Genomic DNA, 25114 nt, shown 5'->3' on the forward strand with positions numbered 1-25114 from the left:
TGGCTCAGTTAGAGCGAGAGAGGGCCACATCTGAGCAACAAAGAGGTACTCAGGGGGAGACTCTTAGGCATGTAGGCTCACTTTTAACCACCTATGTGACCTCACTGTATGTAGAGTTGGGAAAAGATACCCATAATTAGTTCTTGAGAACTAGTGCACACCTGGGATAGGCCTAGGTAAGGTGAGGAACTGAGAAGAGTATGGGGGAGAAGCCCATGAAGTCAGAAGAGTGTTCCCACAGCTAGGCATAAATGCAAAAGGTACAGGGTCCTGAAAAAGCTGCCCATCCCCTATACACGGTCAGTTTAAATTTGGTGTCAATATTCACTTCAGAAACATTGGCTGTGCTTACCTTGCCTGAAGTAGTGTCATCTGAGGCGCCTCTGCAGTCTCCTGGGTGCATGCCTACACAGACTGTGGTTTCTTGTATAATGCTGAAGGGGTCTTCAGGACCTGTACTCCAAAATTGCCTCAGAGATGCCCTTAAAGACCCCTGGCTAAAGGTGGGTAGAAGCCCCAGAGAGCCTCATCTCTGAGGAGCTGGTCCCCATATCCTGGGAGGAATAAGGAGCAGACTGAAGCGGCTCAGTACAACTAGCCAGGTTAGACCAGCTCCCCAGGTCCTGGAGGCAGGAATTACCAGCTTTGGATCTTGGCATGTGCCCAAAGCAGCCTGCAGGCCCTCCCGCCTGGAGTTGGAGTGATGTGAAGAAACACCCAATATGCTAACTCAGTAGGCAGCACTGTCCAAAAACCCCTCCTACGGAATCTGATAAAAGCGGTCTGTGAGACTTTTGATCCCTTACTAGAATGCAGGCTTACATGTTTTTTTTTGTTTTGTTTTCTCAAGAAAAATTTTTATTAAAACCATTAGCAGTAAAAGGTTACATTAATATCCCAGTACTTACTATAGGGAACAAGTGCCAGGGGATAACCACTAAACAAAACAGCATCTAGGGCTCTGATGTGTATTAGATCCTGGTTTTGCTCCCTACGAGGTTCCAATTTTGCAAGAGAAACAGACATGGAAACTGTGTCCATATTAACTAGTCCTGTCATTAGTAGAAGCATGACTTATATGCTAAATGGGTTATAAAGAAATAACATATTATATTTTCTGCAATTAAAATAGAGTATAAGTCAGATCCTTCAAGGAATAAATGTGAAAGTATTTAAAATTTCAGAGCAAACAAATATCTAAGTGAGGATTTTTCTGTATTTCCAAATAAGATGTTGAACATATCTTAAAATGAACTTTTACACGTGACTTCCCTTTTTTGTTACTATGGTTGCAAAAACTGAATTGCAGACCCTCTTTTTAAAAAATTCTCCCCTTAACACATATCTGTTTCTGGGATGGGTGAGACAATTTGTCAGACTAAGGCAGCATCACCCAGGAAGATACCCACTTTTTTTAAGCTGAGGTTTTAATGTCAAAACATAGTCTTGTAAGGTCTTAAAATAATCCTTCCACAAAATAAGGCTTTATGCTGTAAAAACATTAGTTCTTTGTCAAAGGTTATACTCTGTGCTCATCTGCTGTTACCATCTGTCAGCATCTTCTTTAGAGATGGGTTTATTTCTTCATGGCGACACCTGCATGCGGCCCTTTGGCTGTCCAGGAATGGTTTACAGCCTAAATGTGTAACACTGTCACACAAGACCCCCTCCGTTGTTTCACATGTCTGAACAGGCTGAGCTGGTCCTAGTGTTTTCTGCATGTCTGGGCAGATCCTGGGAAGGCAATACTGGAACTCTTCATCATAGTCATTCTTGTTTTTGCCACAGGTCTCAAAGCACTTCTCATGTTGGTTGCTGTACTTTGTCAGGGAAGGGATGCCAAACAGCAGAAAGCCACATCCATTTGGTGGGGAAGGTTTAAGCCATAACATGGTAAAGGCCACAGGAGCAGGGCCATCCATGCAGCCCTGGGTCCCAGGGGTCCCCTCCTTCCAGGATGCCTGAGCCAGGCTGGACATAGAGCCCCAGTGGGGAGGTGGCACCCTTGCAGAGACCAAGATGTGGGGCCCATCACCTGGGCCAGCGGCACCCTCACAAGTTTTCTTGTTTTGTTCCTTGACATACCCCAACACATAGCATGGTGCCAATTTAAGAATGGGCATTCGATAACTATTGCTAAATTGAATTTATTGGAAACATACAGAATTCAAATGGCCACTGCATGACAAAAGAAGTTGCACCAGATTAAAATATTCACAGAACCTGAAGGGAAGTGGACAGCAGGGACAGTGGGTTTGGAAACTGAATCTGAGGTGGGGCTCTGGGTTAGACTTTCGTAAACAGCAGCAAACAGGAAATATTGTGTGATTATGAAGTCACTGCGCTCAGGTAGCCCACGGTGGGTAAATTGTTTGGGGATGTGTAAACAAAAGAATTACAGCATTTGAATGTTTATTTAGAATTTTACCACAGGCCCAACCCTTTCCTAGTACTTAGATGCTCTTCTAAATAGAAGAATCAGGTAACAGAACAGTTATTTTTCATCAAAACAAGTCCCCATCATCTTCCCAGGATCCCCCACTCCTACTGCCTCAATTTCTCATTTGTGGAAAAAGCTGAAAAGGCTGACCAGATATGAGTCTTCTTCCTCTGAATGAAGCTAACTGGTATCCAGAACAAGCCCTTGGCCTCCTTAGTACTGTAACCAATTGGAGGGTTTGTCCATAGGCCTGAGGAGGATGAGTTGTGGAAACAAACATACCTAAGGTACCCCAGAGTTTTTGGATTATCCTGATACAAGGTGGAGAGATTCTAGCCACAGGGTCAGGTTGTAAAAAGCAAACAGGCAGCTGGAGAGAGCTGCCCATCCTAGGCATTCCTGCACACAGAAGAGGAAAAAAGCAGTACAGAAGGGCTGCAGAAAATGAGGGGATTTAGATCTTTCTATAAAAATAGCAGCCTCCAATCAAGGTATCAGATGATATGGGTAGCCAGCTATCCCACCCACAAAGGCCAAAGTTCCCAGCGCTGGCACAGTCTGATTGCTGGGATGAATGAAGCCTGCCTGGAGGTAGAGGGAGCCCTTTCTGGGTTAATGCAGATGGATTTGGGACACCTGCCACTCGCTGCAAGGTACTCCACATAGCTAGCTGCATTCCTCTGCTTAATAATAAAGCCAGAACCTGAAACAAACCCTCTTTACCCAGTCTCTCAGAGCTCTGTTGTAGAGAACATGCCTTTAATTAGAGCCAGGCTGCACAGCAGTGGGGCTCAGCTACACTGTGGTTTGGTGCTGAGGCAGAAATGTTACCATGTATTTTCCCAGGCAAGCAAAATGCAGATGATATTTAATATCAGATATCTCTCCAGGGAAAGAACTTTCTGTAGCTCAGAGAAATAATTCAAAAGTTTGAGTTAATTTTTGGTTTGTGTCTTTTAAAAATAGAACATTCAGGTTTTTGCTTGTGAGCAGTGCAATAAAACTGGGATAATTATTTAGGCCTCACAAAAGCACTTTGAAATATTTTAGAGATGGAAAAACTTAGGTTCAGTGAGGTAAGTAACTTGCCCAAGGTCACAGAGAGAAAAAGGCAGGGCTGGGATTCAAATACAGCTAGCCTGACTTTTTGATTTTAAGTTTTACTTACTTATTATTCTTTGTAGTCTGTCTTGTGAGCTGGCTTTCTTAAGCTGTATGGCACACTAGAGAGGGACATTGTGTTCTAAAAGAGGGACTGCAAGTCACTCTGCGTCCAGCAGGTGAGGGCGGGAATGGTCAGTCTGTGAGATCAGTCTTTTCAGATGGCCTTCAGGCTCTTTGAGTTGAGATGTTTCTTCTTTGAGGGTCTTTCTTCTAATGATATATGTACAAGAGTGTTCACAGCAGCATGTTTTCAGAGTAAAAGGTCTGAAACAACCTAGATTTCCTTTTTTTTTTTTTAAAAAAAAAAAGGCCAGAAAAATACAGTGCAAACACAACAGACTATTAGACAGCTGTAACAAAAAAAGAAGAAGTTTTTTATGTTCTGACAGGGAACTACTGTCAAGATATATCTGAAAAAAGCAAGGCACAGAATAGTGTACAGTTCACTATCATTTGTGCAAAAGGAAAGATCACACACAGTATTTGTAAACGCAGACCTCTGGATGGATACACAAGAAGTTGGTAACACTTGTCATTTCTGATGAGGGCAAGTAGTCACTGGAAGAAAAGGGTGACAGGCTTTTCACTTGTGTCCCTTTGTACATTTTTATTTCAAACCTTGTGAATGTATTACCCATTCAAAAATATATATCTGTAATTTTCTAAAAATGAATTAAGTGAATTTTTTAAAAAAGAACATGTAAAAATGTTTGTATGCCCATGCAGTCATCATATAAACAAAACAAATGTATAGAGGGAAATAGGCTATTACATTAAAATGGAAATTGATGTGGTTATAATAAATATATTTTTAAAGTATTTTATTCTATGTTTAACTTGCTTCCTCCTAGACTCCACCAGTATTTCAATCAGTAATCATGGTGAGAAAGATGGAAGTGAAGATTGGGGACTCCAAAATCCCAATATTCACAGTATATTCTACAAAGAAAAAAGCCTACTATTGCTAACAAGTTGGTGAGTAAATAGTTTCCAATCCTTTATGAAAATACATGGGGTATAAGTATAGAAATATAAACACTGGTTTTCTAGGTAGGGAGCAAACAGGGAGAGAAAAATGCCTCTACATCTGGAAATAAATCATGGAACGATATAATGTACATTTTCACAATCCTACTGGAGGGCTCCTGGTTTCAAATGACTACTCTTCACTTCCCTTATTCTCATCATTGGTAACGAAGGATACCAAAGGTTATCTTAGGCTTCTATCTCCCAAATATCAAAATTGGTGTTCTGTTTAAAAAGGGGAGGCAGGTGAAAGAGAGATGACCTTTAATTGATAAAAAAAAAAAAAAAAAAGGCATACCAAGTTCTCATAAAACAATAGCCCATATTTTCATGGTGTTGGGTAAAACAGATTTGGAATTAACTTCTGAATCCCAGCAGAAGGAGGGAATTCATCCCACCTACAAACCTGCCTCGGCATGAAAAGGAAACATGACATTGGGCGGGGGGAGTTAACAGAGCCCATCTGTTATGGCTGTGATCTTGAGCTTGGCTTCTCAGGATGACATTCATTTGAAGTCTATCATCTGATACAGACACCTTCTGGGTTGCAATCGATGGGCTGCCAGTGTTTACTTGTGAGACTGTCTGGGAGCTAGAAGGGAAGGAAGGTAAATGCACCAAAGCCCAGCTGAGCAACTGATGGGTTTTACATTTTATTTCCAGGAAATGACATCTTGTTTTCACAAAGAAGAGGTATTCTATCCTCTCAAAACAGAGGCTGCCTTAGCTTTCCAGGGCAGCCACAGGGGTACTCCCAGTCTGTCCAAAACAAATGTCAACAGCAATGCTTCTGAGGTACCAAAACAATAAACAACATGAACAATAAATTTAAAAAGCTGAACAGAACTAGAATAACCCACTCAACATGTGGTGAAGCAGAGTCTGTGAAGTACCCTTAAGCAGCCAGAGCCCTGAGTACCGGTGGTGGTCCAGGCAATAATGGCAGCAGGGCTGGCTGGCACCGGTGCCCCTGACAGAGGACTCACTCGTGCAGGCTCTGGCCCACATGGCTTCTCAAGACGACCTCCAGAGCAGCCCGAGTCACATCCAGAGAGAATCATCCAGACCCGTCCCAAGCCCCCACTGCCTGGCAGTCTTCAAGTTCCCTGGAGCATGGTCTTCAGAACAGGTTCTTTGCTTTGGAGAGAAAGAAAAGAGAAATAAATGGTGACCCTGCAGTTCCCTTCCCTGGCCTCCCTGCAGCCATCCTTTCTACCCCTCAGGCTTTTCTCCACAGAGCAGCCATAGTGAACCTAGAAAATGTCAGTCAGATCCTGTCACTCTCTGTTCAACCCCCACTCCCCATTTCTCAGAGCAAGAGCTAAAGTCAAAGTCCTTTCAAAGGCCTAAAAGAAGGGGTATGGGATGGTTTGGGTGTTCTTTTTTATTTCTTCTTTAATTTTTATACATATATATTTTTCTTTATTTTGGAATAAAGAAAATGCTCAAAAATTGATTGTGGTGATGAATGCATAACTATATGATAATACTGTATGCCACTGATTGTATACTTCAGATCAATTATATGGTATACGAGTATATCTCAATAAAACTGCATTAAAAAAAATGCCTATAAGGCCCTCCCTGTACAACCTGTCCCCCTCCCAGCTCTGCCTCCTGACCTCATCTCCTATTCCTCTCCCATCATTCACTCCACTCCAGCCACAATGGCCTCCCTGACTTTCCTCCAACACACCAACCATGCTCCCCTCTTCCATCCCTCACCTCGGATACTCTTTTCCCAGTTGGCAACATGGCCACTTGCTTCTGCTCTTTACTTGAATATCACTTTCCTCAGCTATCCTATCAAAATCTGAATGCCCTCCCTGTCTTTCCCTGTCCCCCTTTCCTGCTTTCTTTTTCTCCACAGCACTAATCACATCTTACTTGATTTTCACTTCTGTGTCCATTCCCAGGGCCTAGAACAGTACTTGGCACAAAGCTAGCCCTCAATAAATACCTGCTAAAGGAGGGAATGAATTATGGATACAGGAGTTGGCAGGGAGACGTGAGAGTTCTTCCTCTGTCTAAAGGGGGATGGGGTGAGAGGGGTTATTTAATGGCCTGTAGTTTTTTCCAATAGCTTCTGCTTCCTCAATCCCAGGGATCTTGGATCTTGGCCTACATCAAAGGCACAACAAAGCCACCCAGGAGATTGTCCCCTTCCCTGAGACAGTGGTCTGGAATGCTTTGGTGGGAGGACTGCAGGGACTGTAAGAGTTATTTTTCTCCCACTTCTGAGCAGTCATTGAGGTGGTGGGCCTTGGGGTTGAGCATGCTTTCAACCTTGGAGAGCCAAGAGAGAACCAAGCAGCGGTCCCTTCCTTTCAACTAAATGCCTCACCTAATAGTTCACAGAAAAATACAGAAGCCACAAGAAAGAAATCATCTTGCCTCCCATCAAGCAAATTACCTTGCCTGTGGTCCCACATTATACTCTTTCTGCAAAACAGAGGATGAATTTAACTACTTTTTAAGACTAATTCCTCTATCTAAGCTCTGCATTCCCTTCCCTCATCTACCTTCCAAGAATCTTGCCCTGTCTGCTATCTTAGCTTTCCAGAATCTTCTTCTCTTCAGGCTCCTTCCAATCAGCAAATGAACGTGCTTAAATCTCTCATGTCTGTAAAAAAACAAAATAAAACAAAAACCCCCTTTAAACCCACTTCCTCCAACTACAGCCTTTCCTTGGTGCTGGGCCCCACTACCTTGGTCATAGCCAAATTTCTGGAAGAACCCGTCCACTTTTACTCTTCTCTACTTCCTCATCTCACACACACTGCCTGATTCACTGCAAACAGGCTTTTGACCCCACCAACCCCACATTCCCGCTACAAATGAAGGGGCAGTTTTTGGTCCTTATCTGGTTTATCTTCTCAGCAGCATTTCACGGTACTGACTGCTCATTTCATAAACATCCATAAACATTTATTCATTGAGGACCTGTCAGGTGCCAGACTTAGAGAATACCACAAGGAAACAAAGTCCCTGTCTTCATTTATAAATCTAGGTGCAAGAGCACACCAACAAGCATAATCTCAATCTGGTAAGTGCTTTGAAAGAAATAATAGGGAGCTATCTAGAGTATAACTTGGGGGTGCGACCTCAGACATAGGTGTGGTCAGGAAGGATCAAAGCACACCATTCTAATTTTTTTATGCCACCACACCACACTGCCCCCTTTTTCTATCTTTCTCTTTGGCACTCCTGCTGGATCTGGTCTCTATACTTTTCTTCCACTACCCACCCCCTAAATGTTGATGTTTTCAGGGTTAGGGACTTTACCTTCCACTCTTGCCACCCCAGAGAGGGCACAAAGTGGTTCTTTCATTACCATGGCTGATGATTCCAAATCTAGTATCTTCACTCAGTCCTATCTCCCAGGCTCCAGATCTACATATTTAAACACCTACTGAATAGTTCCATTAATGCCCTCAGAGGCCTTAAACTTACTTTTCAGTCAAGAACAAAACTTATCTCTCCCCAAACTGCTCGTTAGTTTTGGGAAATGACACCATCATCTACCCCGGTGCCCCTGACAGAAATCTGAGAGTGATCCATGACTCTGAGCTCCCTCTCAGCCCTCATAGCAAAGCAGTCCCACAAACCTATCGTTCTAACCCTTAACGGCCTCTCGAATCCATCCACTCTCTCCAATCCCACTGCTGCTTCTCTAGCCCAGCCACCATCATCCTGGCTTGGCTTGCTGCATCTAAACTCTTGTGCCCTACTAAATTTATTCTTTTCACTGCAACCAGATTAACCTGTCCAGAAAAATACAAACAAACACAAACACCCAGATCTCCATTTAAAATCTGATACTTTCCCCACTGCCCTGAGGCTAACTTCTTCAACATAACCTATAAAGCTTTCATGACTCAGTTCTGCCTCCTTTTCCAGCCTCTCTACTGGACATTCTCCCTGACACTCCACAATCCAGCCAGGCTGCACTTCTTCAGTTACTCAAAATCCCTTTACTTTCTTGCTTCTGGTCCCTTTTCTTAATGTACACACTCCCATCCCCATCAGTTCCTCAGGGAAGCCTTCCCCTGACCCCTATACCCAGCATCCTTTATTTCCCTGATTCTAACACTTTACCAAAATTAGCTATTAAGTATCTAGGCTTCATGTCTAGACTGAAAGCTCCAGGAGGGCAGGAGCTAGACATGGCCTGCTCACTTTTACTCCCCAACACTTGACACTTAGAAGGTGCTCAGAAGAAGGAAGGGCCCAGAAGAAGGGAATCAAGGAAGAAAGAGATGATTCTTTGGGGTTGGTTCTGGTTCAGGCTTAATGGGACAAGGGAAAAAGAGGTCCAAACTCTCCACAATAGAAAAGCAGAAAGCAACACAAGCAAAGTCCTAGCCAGGAATTGGAGTGATAGCTTCAGAACCACAGCAGTAGGCAGTTGGACAGGATATACATCCAGCTGATGTGGAGAAGCCTCAGTAGGTCATGTACCTAATTCTGTGGTACTGCGGGCTAGGGGTGGGGGGTGGAAGAGGCATAATCAGTGACCAGAGCCACTCTCTATGATTAGTTCATGGAAATCTAGAATACTAACTTATTTGAACTTGCTCTGAAAATACTCTGAATTCATCTAGGATTAAGCCCAGGAACTAAGAAAGTCTCAAGGAAATGTTGCTTGGTTAATGACCACTGTATATTTGCACAGGAAATCTACAATAAAAAGTTCCTGGAAGTATGTGTAAAAATCAAAACATAAAGTCATACTTTGGGGGTGGGGTGGGGTGGAGGATCCATTTTTTTAGAGGGCCAAAATAATTTTGTTATATCAAGGGCAGGAGAAACTTCTGCTGTGGAAAACAGCAACAAACGGTCTGCCTGGAACCCCAGAGACTGCCAGACCTGCTCATATCTGCTGCTTCTTTAGCTCTAGCCCTTGTGCTCAGGTTCCACCTCCAGGTCCTTCTTTGCCAGCCTGGTGGGCATACTGGGCCAGTTGGCTGATGGGCACTCCCCTGTCAGCGTCTAGCAGCAACAGGATCCCACCTTGGCCAGCAAGCAGTGGTCCTCACCTTCATCAGAGTCCCTGACTCTCCTGCACTGGACTCCTCAGGGTCTATCAAAGGATGAAGTACGCAGGTAGTCAAGGTCAGCCTTGATCTCTTCCTGGCATGGCAAGTTTCCCCCAGATCCAGAAGTCTAGGTGATAGAATACACTGAAGGATCATTAATCACCACCTAGGAAGGTCAGTCCTCTAAGCTGGGAAAGCTTTCCTGGGTGCCTGTGGTGAGGTGGTAGCTTTTTCATCCCCTAGCTGACCTCTACTAAGATTGCAATGGGTGAAAAGTTCCTATTCTGCTCTTGTCATTTCAAATTGTCTATTTTGAGAAGCCAATAATGGTGATAGGGGAGAGAAATTAAATAGGAAAAACCTTGATGACAAGGAAAGGAAGGGCAATAGGATATAAAAGAGAAGGGAAGCGGGGATGAGCCTGGACCCAGCATCATGGGATTGAGAAAATCTTCTTGACCAAAAAGGGGAAGCAAAATGAAACAAAATAAAGTTTCAGTGGCTGAGAGATTTCAGGTAGAGTCAAGAGGTCACACTGGAGGGCATTCTTATGCACTATATAGATATCCATTTTTAGGTTTTTAGTGTATTGGAATAGCTAGAAGGAAATACCTGAAACTGTCAAACTGCAACCCAGTAGCCTTGATTCTTGAAGAAAAAAGAGAGAAGGGAAGGGCCCCAAAAATGGGGGGTAGTGATGGAAAAATAAGAAAAAAGCTTCTAGTAACAAGTCCACTAATTTTCTGTACCATGACAATTTTGCAAAGGATGAATTTTTAAAAATAAAAAATTTTAAAGAGTACAGTGTTATATATACTATTTGAGTGCCTGCAATGTGGACACCCCTCCCCACTTCTTGACCTTGCTGAGTCATTTTCCCTTGACAAACACTGTCCTTCCTATACAGGGCAGGCAGGAAGGTACTGACATCAAGCACATGACCCCCTAGATTCTCTAGGCAGACCGGGTAGAATAAAAGTACCTCAGGTATTCTCTCTGGACGAGTTCCACTCACTGGACACTGTTACTGGCACCACAACCCAGATACTCCTTTAACAAGGCTCTGTCTTCCAGCAAGGGAGGATGGGTGGGATCAGGAAGAGCCCAGATGGGCAGGCGGATGCTCTCTTCAGGCTGGGCTCTGCCAGTTTCTCTACCCTGTGTCTAGACCACCGTCCTAGCCCACAGGAGGCTGGCAAAAGCCACAGGCCACGTGCTCTGGGGTCAATCTTCCTAGAGAACCCCAAACTCTGGAGGGACTTCTATTATGCAGATTAACAAAAGCTGTGGTTCACAAACCTTTCTCCCCACCTTAGCACACCTCAAAAGGCCATGGCACACTCTCACTTGTACCCTTGGTTGAATACTTTAATAGAAAAGGAAGTGGAGAATATAGTTTGAAAGAGCACCTGGTTTGAAAAAAAATCACAGTTCTAAGGGACTGAGACTTTATTTCTAGAACTTTTACTTTCTTCTTTATGGAGCACAATGCAAAGAAATGGCTAGGGAAAGCAGAAAATTAGTGTTCACACTCTTGTCAACCGACCAACATCTAATGAGAAGAGAACAAACAAGGGAGAGGGAACAGCTGACAGAAGACTCTGCTTCCTCTCCTCAGCAGCTCTAGAGAGAGAGACTCCATAGGAGATGTCAAAAAATCTCTTCCCTTCAGAAAAATCTCACATCACTATTCCAGAGAGCCACAATCACTCATGCGGCAAACACTTACTGAATGTCCGTTATCTGTCCCAGCTCCAGGGCATCCTGCCCCCCAGCACAGGAGCCAGCATCCTCACATTCTCATCCTTCTCCTTTCCTCTGTGTAATCTGACCCTCACAGAGGTTATAAAACATTGACAACTTATGAGTCATGAGGCATTGTTCCTCCCACTGGGACACAGAACTTCAAGTCAACAACCAGCCAGGGAGGCTTAGGAGGGAGGCTGTTCTTGGTGAAATTAGAGCACAGGCATGTCTGGGTGGGCAGCTTCATGCTGCCAGAGGCAGGTCTCCCTCTCTGAAACAAGACTCGTGATAACAGCAACCCTTTTCCAGGAGGAAAATGGCCCTGACACAGTTACAGACCTCTGACAACCACAGGCTTGCCAATCCTACATTCCAGATCCTAAGTTTTGTCCTTTTAAAAATCCCCATGCACTGAGGATTAAACCAGCTTTCCAAAGACCCTGGAATATGCAAGGAAGGTTGGTATTTGAACTGAGAATTTTCTCTAAACCCTACATTGCAGCCCACTGAAGCTGTTGATGGCTCTGGCACATCTTTCCCTAAATTAAGCCTCAGAACCTTCTGTCTGTCTCTAGAGAAAACCTCAAAGCTACACTTGCTGTTGATAACCGCATACACTGAGAATGGTGCCAGAAGTGCTCTCAGCCAATGCATTCAACAGGGAAGCCAATTCAGTTTAATGTACAACCCCCTAGTATTACCAAAAAGGTAGAGAGGCACCCTCTTTAGCTTTTGGAGAGAAAAGGGGAGCTTTGATATCATTTACTCTGCAGAATTAATTTTGTGTAAGAGGAGTCAGAGGTGAACCTAGGATAAGGTTTCTTCTTTCCCTTTCCAGTGCTTCATGAAAACATTCACTGTGCCTGGACTGGCTAAAAGGAAACCAGTAAATGGGCTGGGTGAAGAAAGCACATGGATGTCCCTAGCCCCACACAGAAACAATACACTTCTGTTCACAGGCCAAAACCTGACCTTGGATCAAATCTGGGTTCCCAAGTTGCTGCTACTCTCAGAAAGACAAGAGGGAAGAAAAAAGAAGACATTCATGAATCCTCAAAAGACACTGTCCTCATGCTGCTCTGGCATCGCACGTACATTCTGTCTGTGTGGGCCACAAGGGATGAGTAGCTAGGAACAGGTCACTGCTTCTCACGCCTCTGCTTGGAAAGCTATCCCCTAGGGGATAGTTTAACTGTCAGTTCAAATGTTACTTCCTCTATGAAGCTATCCCCCATACCTCCACCTGCCCTGTACAAATTAAGTGTCCCCTTCTCTGCAGTTTCATTGCACCCTGTTGTGGAATTCATTGTACTATCTACATGCCTTTCTATCTCCTCCACTAGACTGTGAGTATCTCGAGGACTGAGACAATGTCTTATTTACCTCTTTATCCCGATGCCTAGTGTATGTTCATATAAATGCTCACAGAGTGATGGGAGGAAGGCAGGAAAAGCAATGAGATTTTGCCAGAATCAAGTGACTACTGGAGGGAAAAAAATCTGTGAGGGCTCAAAACTGACCACAAAATCCAAGAGGACACAACCGTCAGAGTAGAACATACTATGGTTTCAAAGAAGCTCCTGAAGGCTGCCCCTTCCTCCCACAGGTCAGAATGTCTTCTGTGGGCATAACAGGCTCAAGCACACTTCAAGCTCAGTACCTGCACTACCTGGCTCTCCACAGGCTTTGCTGCCTCACTCCAGCTGACCAACTGAGGCCCAGGCTCACAGCACAGCTGCTCACAAACCAGAACCAGATTTCTGGCCTACTCAAAGTTGCTGAAATCTGTGACCATGACAGCTAAACGACAGCTTTATCAAGAAAAAGCAAAGTGCCAGCATAAAGTCTTTAAATCTTTTATTTAGAATCCCAGATAAGTCTCCATATACTATATATTTACCCTTAATTCATCCATAATTGTTCTTTCCTCAAATAACATTCAAAATAAAGAAAACATTTTACTCTACTTTTTCTCTTAAAAAAAAAATTTAATGTAATGTTTAATTATAAATATTTAACATTTAATCCATATCTGTTCAGGACTGGCCTAGACTTAAATTATTCTAACAGAAAAAGATTATTCTATTTAAAAAAAAAGCATTGTAGCAGTGGATATTTTGGATGAATAGAATTAGAGCTGGCGAGTTAAGTCTCATACTTTTTATTTTATAAACTTTTGTATTGTTTTGAAAGCAAAGTATTTTTATAAGAAAGGAAAGAAAAAATATTTCCAGTTAAAAAGGATATAATGAATCTACACATTTATCTCTGCTCCCTTCCAAACCATTAAACTAATAGTAAATACAAAGTTTAAAAGGCATGATCTCTGAAGAACAATGCAAACAAGAGGAGGCCACAACAGACCACAGATGTCTTAGCAGGCTGGAAAAAGCTGAAACCTAAGCCTAGGAGGATGTACATGTGTGGGCTGAGGCCGAGTGGGAAATTGGGGGTACTGGATAACTTCTGAAAGGCAGAGTCAAGGTGTGACTGGAAACAGATTGGTTGAAAGTCTTTCTAAAGAGCAGACCCTCTTCTCCACCCTACACAAACAGGTAAAATTGTGCTTTCTGCTATGCCAGCATAAGATTGGAAGTTCATGTTTGGAGATATTGATCCAGACAGTCTAGACTTGGGGACAGCAGGCACAGCTTAGGTGGGAGAGACTAGGGAAAGAAAGCGAGGTGTCTTACTAAAAAAGGGGGAAATACATAAAAGTTCATACAGCAAAAGGTGAGAAGGAAGACACACACATACACAGCCCACTCTTCTCCTATTAAGCCCTGTCAACCTATCTTATCCCACCCTTCCGTCTTCTCATTCCTAAGGTAGGAGACTGGATGATTTCACTCTGGGGAAACCTACCAAATCCAGAGAAAAGACCTAAAAACACCCTCAGTTGGAGATTTCCCTCAACAAAACAGCAGGTTCAAATTGATAGATTATATTACAGTAAAACTCCACAGTTGATAAGCCTTGCCCAAATATACAGAGCTCTAATTAGAATTTAGTTTCTTACTCTTAAATATGAACCAGATGGCCAAGGATCACCAGATATTTGAAGAACACCTTAATATTAAAGAAATAAATCAAAATTAACAAAAAGGAACCCAGAAGAAATAGAGACAATGTGAGAAATTAAAGAAAACTTAATGTCCTTGGAAGATAAATATTGATTCCAGTTAACAAAATAAACATATGGAGAATAAAAAAAATGAGTATTTGAAAATTAAAAATGAACAGAAATAAACTTCCTTAAAAAGGCTGGAAATTAAAACTGAGGAAATCTCACAGAAAATAGAATAAACAGACAAAGGGATGAAAAGTGGGAAAAGAAAAGGTAAGAAAATTAAGAGATTAGCCCAAGGGGCCCAAAATTCAACTAACAGGGGTGGCAAAAAGAGAAATGATCAAAGAAATTTCCCAAAACTGAGGGACATGAGCCTGCAAATTGAAAGGACCCACTGAGTGTCCAGCAAAATGAATGAAATGAGAATACAGAAAGGCATATCATCCTGAAATTTCAGGATACTATGGATAAAAAAGAATCTAATGGGATAAGAATGGCATCAGACTTCTTAGCAACACTGGGATTAGCAAGATGACAGAGCAGTGCTTTGAAAATTTTGAGAAAAAACAATTTCCTTATCTCAAATTCTAGACCCAACTAAAGTATCAAGCAAATGTGAGTGAACACAAAACATTCCCAACATTCAGGATCTCAAAATTTACATCCAATGCACCCCTTCTTGGATAGATAATAGTGGACATACTCCACTACATCAACCCATCAAATCAAGAAAGAGAAGAAAGCAGGGGATCCAATTCAAGAGGAGACAAAAGGAACTTCCAGGAAGATGGTGAAGGGAACTCTGAGGATGACAGCTGTTCTGTAAACCCAGAGAAAAACTAGTCAGATTAGAGTAGGAAAACAAAGGGCTCTGAGAAAGACGTGTCCAAGAAAATCACAAAACTGATTGTCTAGTGGGTTTAAAGGCTCAGAGGAGATTTACAGTTCTTTTGGAAGGTTCTTAATGGGTACATAAAAAACTAAACAAATGACAAAATAAGAAAATGATTTACTCTAGTAGGGAAAGTTTGTGCAAGAAAGGAAATGCAAACATACTGTACTACATGGCTATTTACATGAACATAATGCAAACAGTGCATTTTGAGTATACCAGAAACTTGATAAAATTATGTTGGGAAGATGGGGGAAGGGTGTAAGATAGTTAAACTGATCTTCCACAGTGGAAAGTAAATGGATAATATCTAAAACATTTAACAGTTAAGAAATAGCAATAAAGATATAGTTAGAACTATAGAGATAAATACTGAAAGAAACAGAAAAGAACTGAAGGTGGTTGCCTCAGGAAATTGAGAAGGGGATAAGGGAAAAAGGACAACTGTTTTTAATTAAACTTTGGGGTACAATTTGACCTTCCTTAGTTTGTTCAAGAACGACTTTAATAAAGAAAATTTTTAACTTAAAAAAGTAAGAGAAAGGAAGGAAGAAAGCCAGTAAAAGGAAGAGATTAAATATTTTCTTTCTTTGTTTCTTTGATTACAGCATCCATTTGTAAGTTGGGAGCTCCTTTATACCAGAGTACTAAATGCCAAAAAACATCCACTATACCAAAGACAACTAAAATATTTATAAGGTAATTATATAAGAATTGTACTCCCAGTTCTAACAGAGTCCTGCCCTCTGCTCCAGCACACACAATTGTAAAGTCTCTGGCTGAATCCTGCTGATCAGAGAGACCTCCAATCTTCACTCTGAGTCTACAAACGGTTTTGGTTTGCTAATGCTGCCATTATGCAAAATACCAGAAATAGATTGGCTTTTATAAAGGGGTTTTATTAGGTTACAAATTTACAGTTCTGTGGCCATAAAAGTGTCCAAACTAAGGCATCAAGAAGAGGATACCTTCGCTGAAGAAAGGCCGATGGCGTCCAAAACACCTGTTAGCTGGGAAGGCACATGGCTGGTATCTGCTGATCCTTTGCTCCTGGGTTCCGGTTTCAAAACGGCTTTCTCCCAGGATGTTTCTAAGCGTCTGGAGGTGTTCTCTTAGTTTCAACCAGGCAAACTCTAGGCTAGAATCTCCAAACATCTTCAAACATCTGCTTTCAACAGCCGTCTCCAAAATGTCTCTCTCAGCTTCTCTTGGGGCATTTTTTTCCCTCTCTGCTCTCTGTGTGAGCTCTCTTTAAAGTACTCCAGTGATCTAATTACGACCCACCCTGAATGGGCAGGGTCCATGTCTCCATGGAAATAATTTAATCAAACGTTTCCACCCTGATCAACAGACTAACCAGTCTGCCCCCACAACATTGCATTAAACAATATGGCTTTTGGGGGGGGGGCATAATATACCCAATTTGGTACACATACTAACTGGACTATTAAGTCCAAAGTGGTACTCTGACTCCTGATTTAGAAACGAAATGACTCAAGGTCAAGGACTTTTAGCTTGTACTATAGTGTCATACAGTGATAGCACATATGAACACTTTCATGCTCTCATTTTCAAAGAGTTAGACAATGTATTAAAAGGAATAAAGTAAATCCTACTTGGATTTAAGTAGGGCTGGTTGGATTTGACCCCACTGTGACCTCACTCACTACTAAGCTAAAAAACCTAGACCACAGTAATGCTTAGATGGATACCCAGCTAGCTACAGGCTCTCAGTGAAGGCTGCAGTTGCTCAAAGGGCAAAAATGACCATAACAATGAATGAAAGCTAGCTTTCTTACTCTATTCATGGACATTTGCATTTTAAGAATGAAAATTATCTAATTTCCAATTGGGAAAATTGAGGGCAACGTATAGGAGATTTTTTTGGCAAGATAATTAGGTTTGTAGGAATCCATATATCTTTGGAAGGGCATGTGAGCAGTATTCTACCTTCCCAATGCTCCCTTCCATTCCCATTTAGTAGTGTAGTCTTAAGACTACTCTTCCAATTTCAGCCATATTCAGTTCTCTCCATTTACCCAACACTCACACACCCAGCATTTTCCCTATTCCTTTTTATTTGGATGATGAGTTATGACTTACTGAGTGAATCTGGCCCCACATCTTTGACCACTAAGGAAGCAGGTAAGAAAAAAAAGTGTGTCTTATGAGACAAAGTTAGGAAAGGCTAGATACTGTTATGGGTTGAATTGTGGCTCCACCCCCACCCCTCCAACCCCACCAAAAGATATGTTCAAGTCCTAATCCCTAGTGCCTGTGAATGCGACCATATTTGGAAACAGGGTCTTTGTAGATATAGTCAAGTTAAAATGATGTCATACTGGATTAGGGTGGGCCTATACTCAGTGTCTGATGGCCTTATAAAGACATTTGGACACAAACAGACTGCAGGGGAAAAGGCCATGTGAAGACAGAGACAGAGACTGCAGTGATACAGCTATAAGCTAAGAAACACCAAGCACTGCCAGCAACCACCAGAAACTTCCCTATAGCTTTCAGAGGGAACACAGCCCTGCCACCTTGATTTCAGACTTCCACAGGTTCCAAAACTATAAGAAAATAAATTTCTATTGTTTTAAGCCACCCAGTTTATGGTACTTGGTTCTGGAAGCCCTAGGAAACTAGTATAAGTACCTGGCAGTATAATACTGGATTTGCTTCATCTTCCTGGACCTCAGTTTCCATAAATGGCAATACCACCCGCTACCTACCTTCTCCACTAACCTCATAAGATTGTGAAAATTAAGCAAAGTAATTATAGATAAAAGTACCTTGAAAAATACTTTACACATCTGCCAAAATTTATAAATAAATAAGGCCTCTGCTGAGAAGGGATTCTCGCATGCACTTACCTTTTCGTTCCCTAATGAGGACAATTCGTCGGTCTTTCACTTCTGAGCTCAGATTATCTACCATCTTATTAATGCAATTATCCAGAACCAGGGAGTGGGTTTTGGACTTGATGTCCTTCCGACAAATGGGGCATTCTATCTTCCGCTTCATCCATTCCTTGATACAGTAAGAGCAGAAACTGTGGGCACAGTTCAAGGTGACAGCCTACAATAAGAATGTGAATACACAAGTCAGAACTATCACACTTATCTTCCAGGGGCAGTTGTGATCTCAGAGCTAGAAGAGGAACTAATTCCCAAGGCCAACTAGAAAGTAAACCACAATCCCACCTACAGAACTTACAAAAGGCATTAGCATCATTTTTGAAGTTGGGAAATTTAAACTTCATGTTAGACCGTTCATTTTTTCCTTTCTCAAAGTTAAGGTTATGGACTCAGATGCCAGGTAGGCTGATTTTTCTTTTGTTCCGCCAACTCAGATTACACTATACAAACAAATGCCATCGGACACAAAGGAGGACAAGTAAGCATGAGAATATTATATATAAATACAACAGTATATCTCTTATGAAAAACAAGTTTATGTCCTGCTAATGATGAGTTAGAACCTCAATTTTATATATTAAGGGGGGCACATACTGAATACTCAGTACACAGAATGGTAAGAGGCATCATCTCTACTCTAAAGAAACAAAAAGTAAAATAAATGTAAAAGGCAACTAAAAATGCTGGGTGAAAAAGAAACTAAAAAATGTAATGGGTTCACTGACAGTGCCTGAACCCATGAATAAATATGCCTATTCAAGGGGCTCCTCTCTGTTATCTTTCTGGTCGGATTTTTGCCAGAGCCCTTTTCACTCCCAAGAATACAAACCATTCTCTTTATTACTCTTGTTTATGTACACCTCCTATGATGCAACTTTTTCTGAGGCTCAAAAGTCCTCCTTCCTGCTTTTAGGGTAGTCATGGAAAATAATACAGAAATCATATATTTTTCAAATGCCAAACTGAGCTGAAAAAGCTAGAGAACTAGGAGACATGCTTATTATGAGAAATACGCCCTCATAAACAGGACTAAAAGCCTGTCTCATTAAAATGAAACATCTTTCCAACACTGACTTTAAGAGGTGACTAGTAGAGTCGGGCAGTATGCTTTAAACAAAACACAGGCCAAACTATTTGTCTCTTTATGTGCCTGTGCAGATGTTCCAGTTTGACTAACTCATCACCCACCCCAACCTGCTAACCTTATCTTCCTCTACTAGAGTCTATAGGCCATGTCAAAACAACACTGAGTTTCTCTAAAGTAGAGATGAAAAAACTAGAAACTATAAGAAAAATTATGACCTGAAGTCAAAATGGATCCAGAGCAAAAGAAACAGGTTTATCCAAGAGAAATTTTTCAGGAGGCTATTAGCCTCAACCTCCCTAAAGACCACCTAAGAAAAGGAAGCAGAGTGTATATGCATTTCTCTTTTTTGAAAAGGAGTCTGAAAGCATTGTCATTTAACAATCCAAGTTTCATAAATGGTAGAATTTTGTGGAATATAAACCAGAGCCAATGCAAACATCATGAATGTAATTAACAGCACAGAATTATATATTTGAATGTGGTTAAAAGGGGGAACTTTTATGTTGTATATACGTTACAAAAATAAAAATTAAAAGAAAAATCCATAGAATTGCACAACACAGTGAACTCTAAGTTAAGCCATGGTCTATAGTTAATAGTACAATTATAAAAATGTTCTTTCATGAATTGTAACAAATGTGCCACACTAATGCAGGTGTTAATGATAGGATAGTATATGGAAACTGTATTTTATGCATGATTTTTCTGTAAATCCACAACTCCTCTAATAAGAAAAAAAAAATTTTTTAAGAGAGCTGTGCAAAACAAGACAAGATAACAAATGGTAACTTAGAAGAGAGATGTTTTGTTTTCACAAGGAGTCTGAGTCACTCACATATGTTCAAAAAGTGATCATGTATAACGACATTTAGCACCCTTTTAAAAGGCCACACTAAATGTCTATTCTCAGCACCATGCCCATTCATAGTGAAAAAGAAGCTTTATTGAGCAACTTTTTTCTGATACTTCACAATTCTAATGCCATGTGGTCCTGTTTTCCCCTCAACAACAAAGACAAAGGTTTTATTGCAGCTAAAAATGTTAATTATTCCAAATATATGTTCAAGAACAAATGAAATAAGAAAAAGGAAAGGGAAAGACTACAAAAACAAATGAGAAGCGGCCATCCTGTAGAGGTCACTTTGAAATCAAATAGCTACAATAAGCTCCAGGAAGAAAAATCTCATAACGTTTTTTTAGAACAGAAACGTGTATAGTGCAGGCTCCATTCAGGATTGGGAGAGTTAGAAGGAATGAGCCACTGTTCATAGTTACCTCAATGAAGTATTCTGAGCAAATAATACATTGGAGCTCATTCTCTAGCACATCATTCACATGGCTAAGAACTTCTTCCTTCTGTGCTTGCACCTTTTCCTTTTCTTCCTGCAAAGACACACAATCCTGCCTGTCATTCAGGAGAACCAACAAGAATGCAAAACAGGATAGGGAGCAGGATTAATTGTCTAGAATAAGATTCAGAAGGAGTCTAAATTAAATATTCATTCTGGCACAGCAAGATGAGAATAAACACGGTTTCCCTAAGGGTTACTGTTTCTCAGAACTGCTTTCTAATACAGAGCACTGATTTCCTTTCTTTCTTCTCTCCTCTCCTCTTTTTTCAGTATTTGCATTGTAGTTTCAGTCTCCTTTCCCAAAATTAACTAAATGAGAAAAACTGGAGTTGGTATACTAAACCCGCCAATCACCCAAGACCAGAATCAGGCATTAAGTACCCTATAGCAAGTTACAGTTCAGAGGTGATATAAAAATCATCCCAAGCAACTGAGAGCTCAATGAATAAGAAAGAAGATTTGAAGAACAGGCCATCGAGACAGGAAGCTTGAATTGGTTTTAAGGTCCCTAGTGTTCTTTGTAGCTGCTTCTATAAATAGGAAAATCTTTATTCCCTGGGGGCAGGAAGCTGGAGAGATGGCCTTTTGAAGTACCTTCAGGCTCCAAGCTCTATGACGCTTGCCACTCCCACTCCTGCAGAGGTCTGCAGTGCAATTTCCCTATGCTTGCCCCTGGATGTCAGACTGCTTGTGGACGTATTACTTTTTAAAAAGGGGGAATCCCCCTGGGAGGAATGTAGACCTGGCATCGTGGGATGGAGAACATCTTCTTGACCAAAAGGGGGATGTGAAAGGAAATGAAATAAGCTTCAGTGGCAGAGAGATTCCAAAAGGAGCCGAGAGGTCACTCTGGTGGGCACTCTTATGCACACTTTAGACAACCCTTTTTAGGTTCTAAAGAATTGGGGTAGCTGGTGGTGGATACCTGAAACTATCAAACTATAACCCAGAACCCATGAATCTCGAAGACAGTTGTATAAAAATGTAGCTTATGAGGGGTGACAATGGGATTGGGAAAGCCATAAGGACCACACTCCACTTTGTCTAGTTTATGGATGGAGGAGTAGAAAAATAGGGGAAGGAAACAAACAGACAAAGGTACCCAGTGTTCTTTTTTACTTCAATTGCTCTTTTTCACTCTAATTATTATTCTTGTTATTTTTGTGTGTGTGCTAATGAAGGTGTCAGGGATTGATTTGGGTGATGAATGTACCACTATGTAATGGTACTGTAAACAATCGAAAGTACGATTTGTTTTGTATGACTGCGTGGTATGTGAATATATCTCAATAAAATGATGATTAAAAATAAATAAATAAATAAATAAAAATAAAAAGAGGGAATCCTACGTGTGTTCTCTTGAAGCAGATATTTAAGTTAGTAACTTATTCCCATAGTCAGTTAGGGTACATGTGAGTGGGTGATTCATTTTTCATCCTTTATTTTCCCTTCTAATCAAAGCAAATACTGTTAGATTGTTAGGGTCTGGACCCATTTCTAACTAGGGTCAAGCTCCCTGAAAACTTATGAATCACTGGGTTTCAAAAGATGTTTTGGTTACTTGGAGGCTGGTGGGGGAAGGTACTATGTGATTTAAACATAAGATAAGGATAGTGAACTAACTGGAAACAAAAGTCTCTTCTTTTCTGTACTCAGCTCTAGGTCTGTAGGTAAAGTGAGGTAGGAATGAGGAATGCAGTCAGACTCAGGTACTGCCAACTAGCGGTCTGTGAACTGGATCCAGCCTGTAGAGTTTTTTAGTTTGGCCCTCATGATATTGAAAAACAAAACAAAAAGCGACTTGTTGCCAATATTTGAAAACTAAACACTTGGATTTTCATCTTCTATGGAAAAATAGTAATACTTGACAACACAGGGCCTATATTTCTGGATGGCAACATGTAGATGCAGCAGAGTAACCCATTCCAACATGCCAGAGTCCTCACAGTTCTCACACCCAGGCCAGCTCATTCACTTCTATTACCAGTCTGGCCTCAATGGGCATTTGCATTTATAACCACTGATTTGCTGTGGGAAGGAATTACATAAACACTTCGGGAGGAGCTATTTTTTATTTTGCACTGGAGACCCTGAAGGAGCATCCTCCAGAGACAAAGGACTAGACCACAGGATGATGAGTGCCTTATTCCCAACATTTTGCTTGCAAAGAAGGGAAGAAAATAAATGTCCTACAGGCAGAACCTTCAATAGGCCTGAATATTTTACAAATTATTTCCCCTGAGGCAGGGAGCAGCCATAATCGCTCTCTTCATTCACTACAGCAACCCTTGCACTGTTAAAAATGCTGAGTTGCATGTACTAACCAAATTCTAAACCTCCATCTTCTTTCCAGTACCTTGGTCTGCTCCAATTCTTTGTTCTTGGCTTGAATGATTGCTTCAAAGTCCTTCTTGCTGCGATTTAGCTCTTCCATTAGAGACTGATGCTGCAGAAACAGTAGATACATGCTCAGGATGATCTACACTATTCCCTTCTGTTTAGCTGCACACATGCTTGCTCCCTCCCTCTAGCCAGTAGCTTTGGTTCAAGGGATTAATGAATTGGCAATTTCAAAATAATGCCTCTGCTCTGTCAGGATATCCCACCTCCTTGTTACTTTTTTTTTTTTCCCCAGGAAAAGGGGCAGCTAGATAGGGAGGCCATCAAATCCATTAGTCCCTCTGGAACAGCTGTTCTCAACCTAGGTGGCCATGAGAGTCAAATGAAGAACTTACCGCCTTTCACAGAGTATGATTCTGTAGCTTTGGTTTGGGGCCCAGGAGTGTGCATTTTTAAAAAAGCTGCCAGGTGGTTCTGGGAACCAACGTTCAAGTGAACTAGAAAATAACTATGAGGCTAACAACCACTAGTTCTAGAACAGCTGTTAAAAAATAATAAGGGGACAAGGGAATTTAAGGAACCCAGATAACCATTTTCATTGAAATAAAAAAAAAGGTCTTTAACCTATTTATCCTACAAATCACACACTATATGCTCACAATACAATACCACCTGAACCCTGCCAGTGTCTTGTGGAAGCTGGCACACCCACGACCTAACAGGTCATTCATAATGACAAACTTCCTACACCAAATCAAGAGGCTCCACTTTCATGAAACATAATTTATGAGCTCTCATGCTTAAATACAGCTTATACATTAAAATTTCACCTCAAATCCTTTTTTAAAGAAGGTGGAATAAAAGTAGGTATTTTAAAAATATTACCCAAGAAACAAATTTTAAAATGGGCAGTCTCCTGAAAAAAAAGTTGCATTAGAAGGCTTGGGTCGTCATCTTGACCACTAATTAGATGTGCATGCCTTAACTTTCTCATCTATAAACTGGAAAACAGGTGCCACTCCTACCTCAGTGTTGATAAGGAAACAAAATAACAGGTATGAAAGCATTCAGAGAAGGTTTCTAAACTCTATGGAAATGCAAGTTCCCATAATGGCCTGGTAAATAAGAGAACAGCTTCAGAGGGACCAACAGGTTAGGCTGAAAAGCAACCAGTGTTGCAGCAGAGAGAATGGCCTGTTCCTCAGACATGTTAGTATAGAACTACAGACTAAAAATACCACATTTTAGCCTATTCAGACTGGCCAAGTTCCTTATGCTAAATGATGGGTGTGTTTTCCTGCCTTCCCAGGAAAGAAGAGGGACAGGGTACAGGGTATTTAATAATGGGGATTTCCAAGTAGCAAAACCTTACTCTTTTCCAGTCAATTTCAAAACAGTATCTGAATATTAATTTAACAGTGCTTGAAAACTCCAAATGGGGAACATGCCTAACCTCCTACCCTAGGAAAAAAAAAAAAAAAAAAAAGCTCAGAAAATTCCAGAAAGTTGAATTTCTACCTAATTCTTTCCCAAGGCTGTTTGTGCATGCTCAAGGAAATCAAAGCAGGCATCCTCTCATGCTAACAATGAAGGTTGGGAGGTAGCTATGCAATAAAAGAATATAAGGATAAATTCCCCTGAACAAATCCTAATTCTATTGTTTACTCTTCTCAAGGAGATTTGAACCATCCCACTAAACTTGCCAACTACTAATCATAATACATAAAATAGAGGAAACAAAACAAATTTTAAAGATGCAAAAGAGCCTATAAAAATTATCAAATAATCAAATGAAAGAAGTGAAGTTAAATGAAATAAATTACAGGCAATCTTTTAAGAAAATTTTATTCCTGTGTACCTTGCTCTAAAGTAAATCGACATGCTTTGCTGTTAAACTGCACATTCTTCAGCCTGACTTAAAATGCTTAATTGAAACATTCTCGAATGGTTTCTAGATGGCTACAGCTCAGAAAACAGCCAGGTAATAGAGGCCCTTACAGGCTCTGGTGGCCAAGTCATAGCTCATATATCCCCCCCTGT

The 25114-nt window shown here is 41.2% G+C and overlaps 1 protein-coding gene across 3 annotated transcripts in view; it reads right to left on the reverse strand.

The window, feature by feature from the left end:
- Window positions 1-5267: 5267 nt before the first annotated feature.
- RNF8 (ring finger protein 8) overlaps window positions 5268-25114 on the reverse strand; it is a 46384-nt gene continuing 26537 nt past the window's right edge. Inside the window, exons 5-9 of one of the 3 annotated variants that reach the window (XR_005218054.1) lie at window positions 23091-23180; window positions 20658-20765; window positions 18251-18455; window positions 7153-7253; window positions 5268-5767 (exon numbers count right to left, since the gene is read on the reverse strand). Coding sequence is in view for 1 of the 3 variants with exons in the window: in XM_037844268.1 (XP_037700196.1) it covers window positions 5751-5767; window positions 18251-18455; window positions 20658-20765; window positions 23091-23180 (420 nt within the window). In the remaining 2 variants the exon portion in view is untranslated. Of the gene's footprint in view, window positions 5768-7152; window positions 7254-18250; window positions 18456-20657; window positions 20766-23058; window positions 23181-25114 lie in introns of those variants that run through there. The other 2 variants (XM_037844268.1, XR_005218055.1) reach the window with 2 other exon arrangements.

Source organism: Choloepus didactylus, chromosome 7, assembly GCF_015220235.1.
Source record: "Choloepus didactylus isolate mChoDid1 chromosome 7, mChoDid1.pri, whole genome shotgun sequence".
NCBI classification, from domain to species: domain Eukaryota; kingdom Metazoa; phylum Chordata; class Mammalia; order Pilosa; family Megalonychidae; genus Choloepus; species Choloepus didactylus.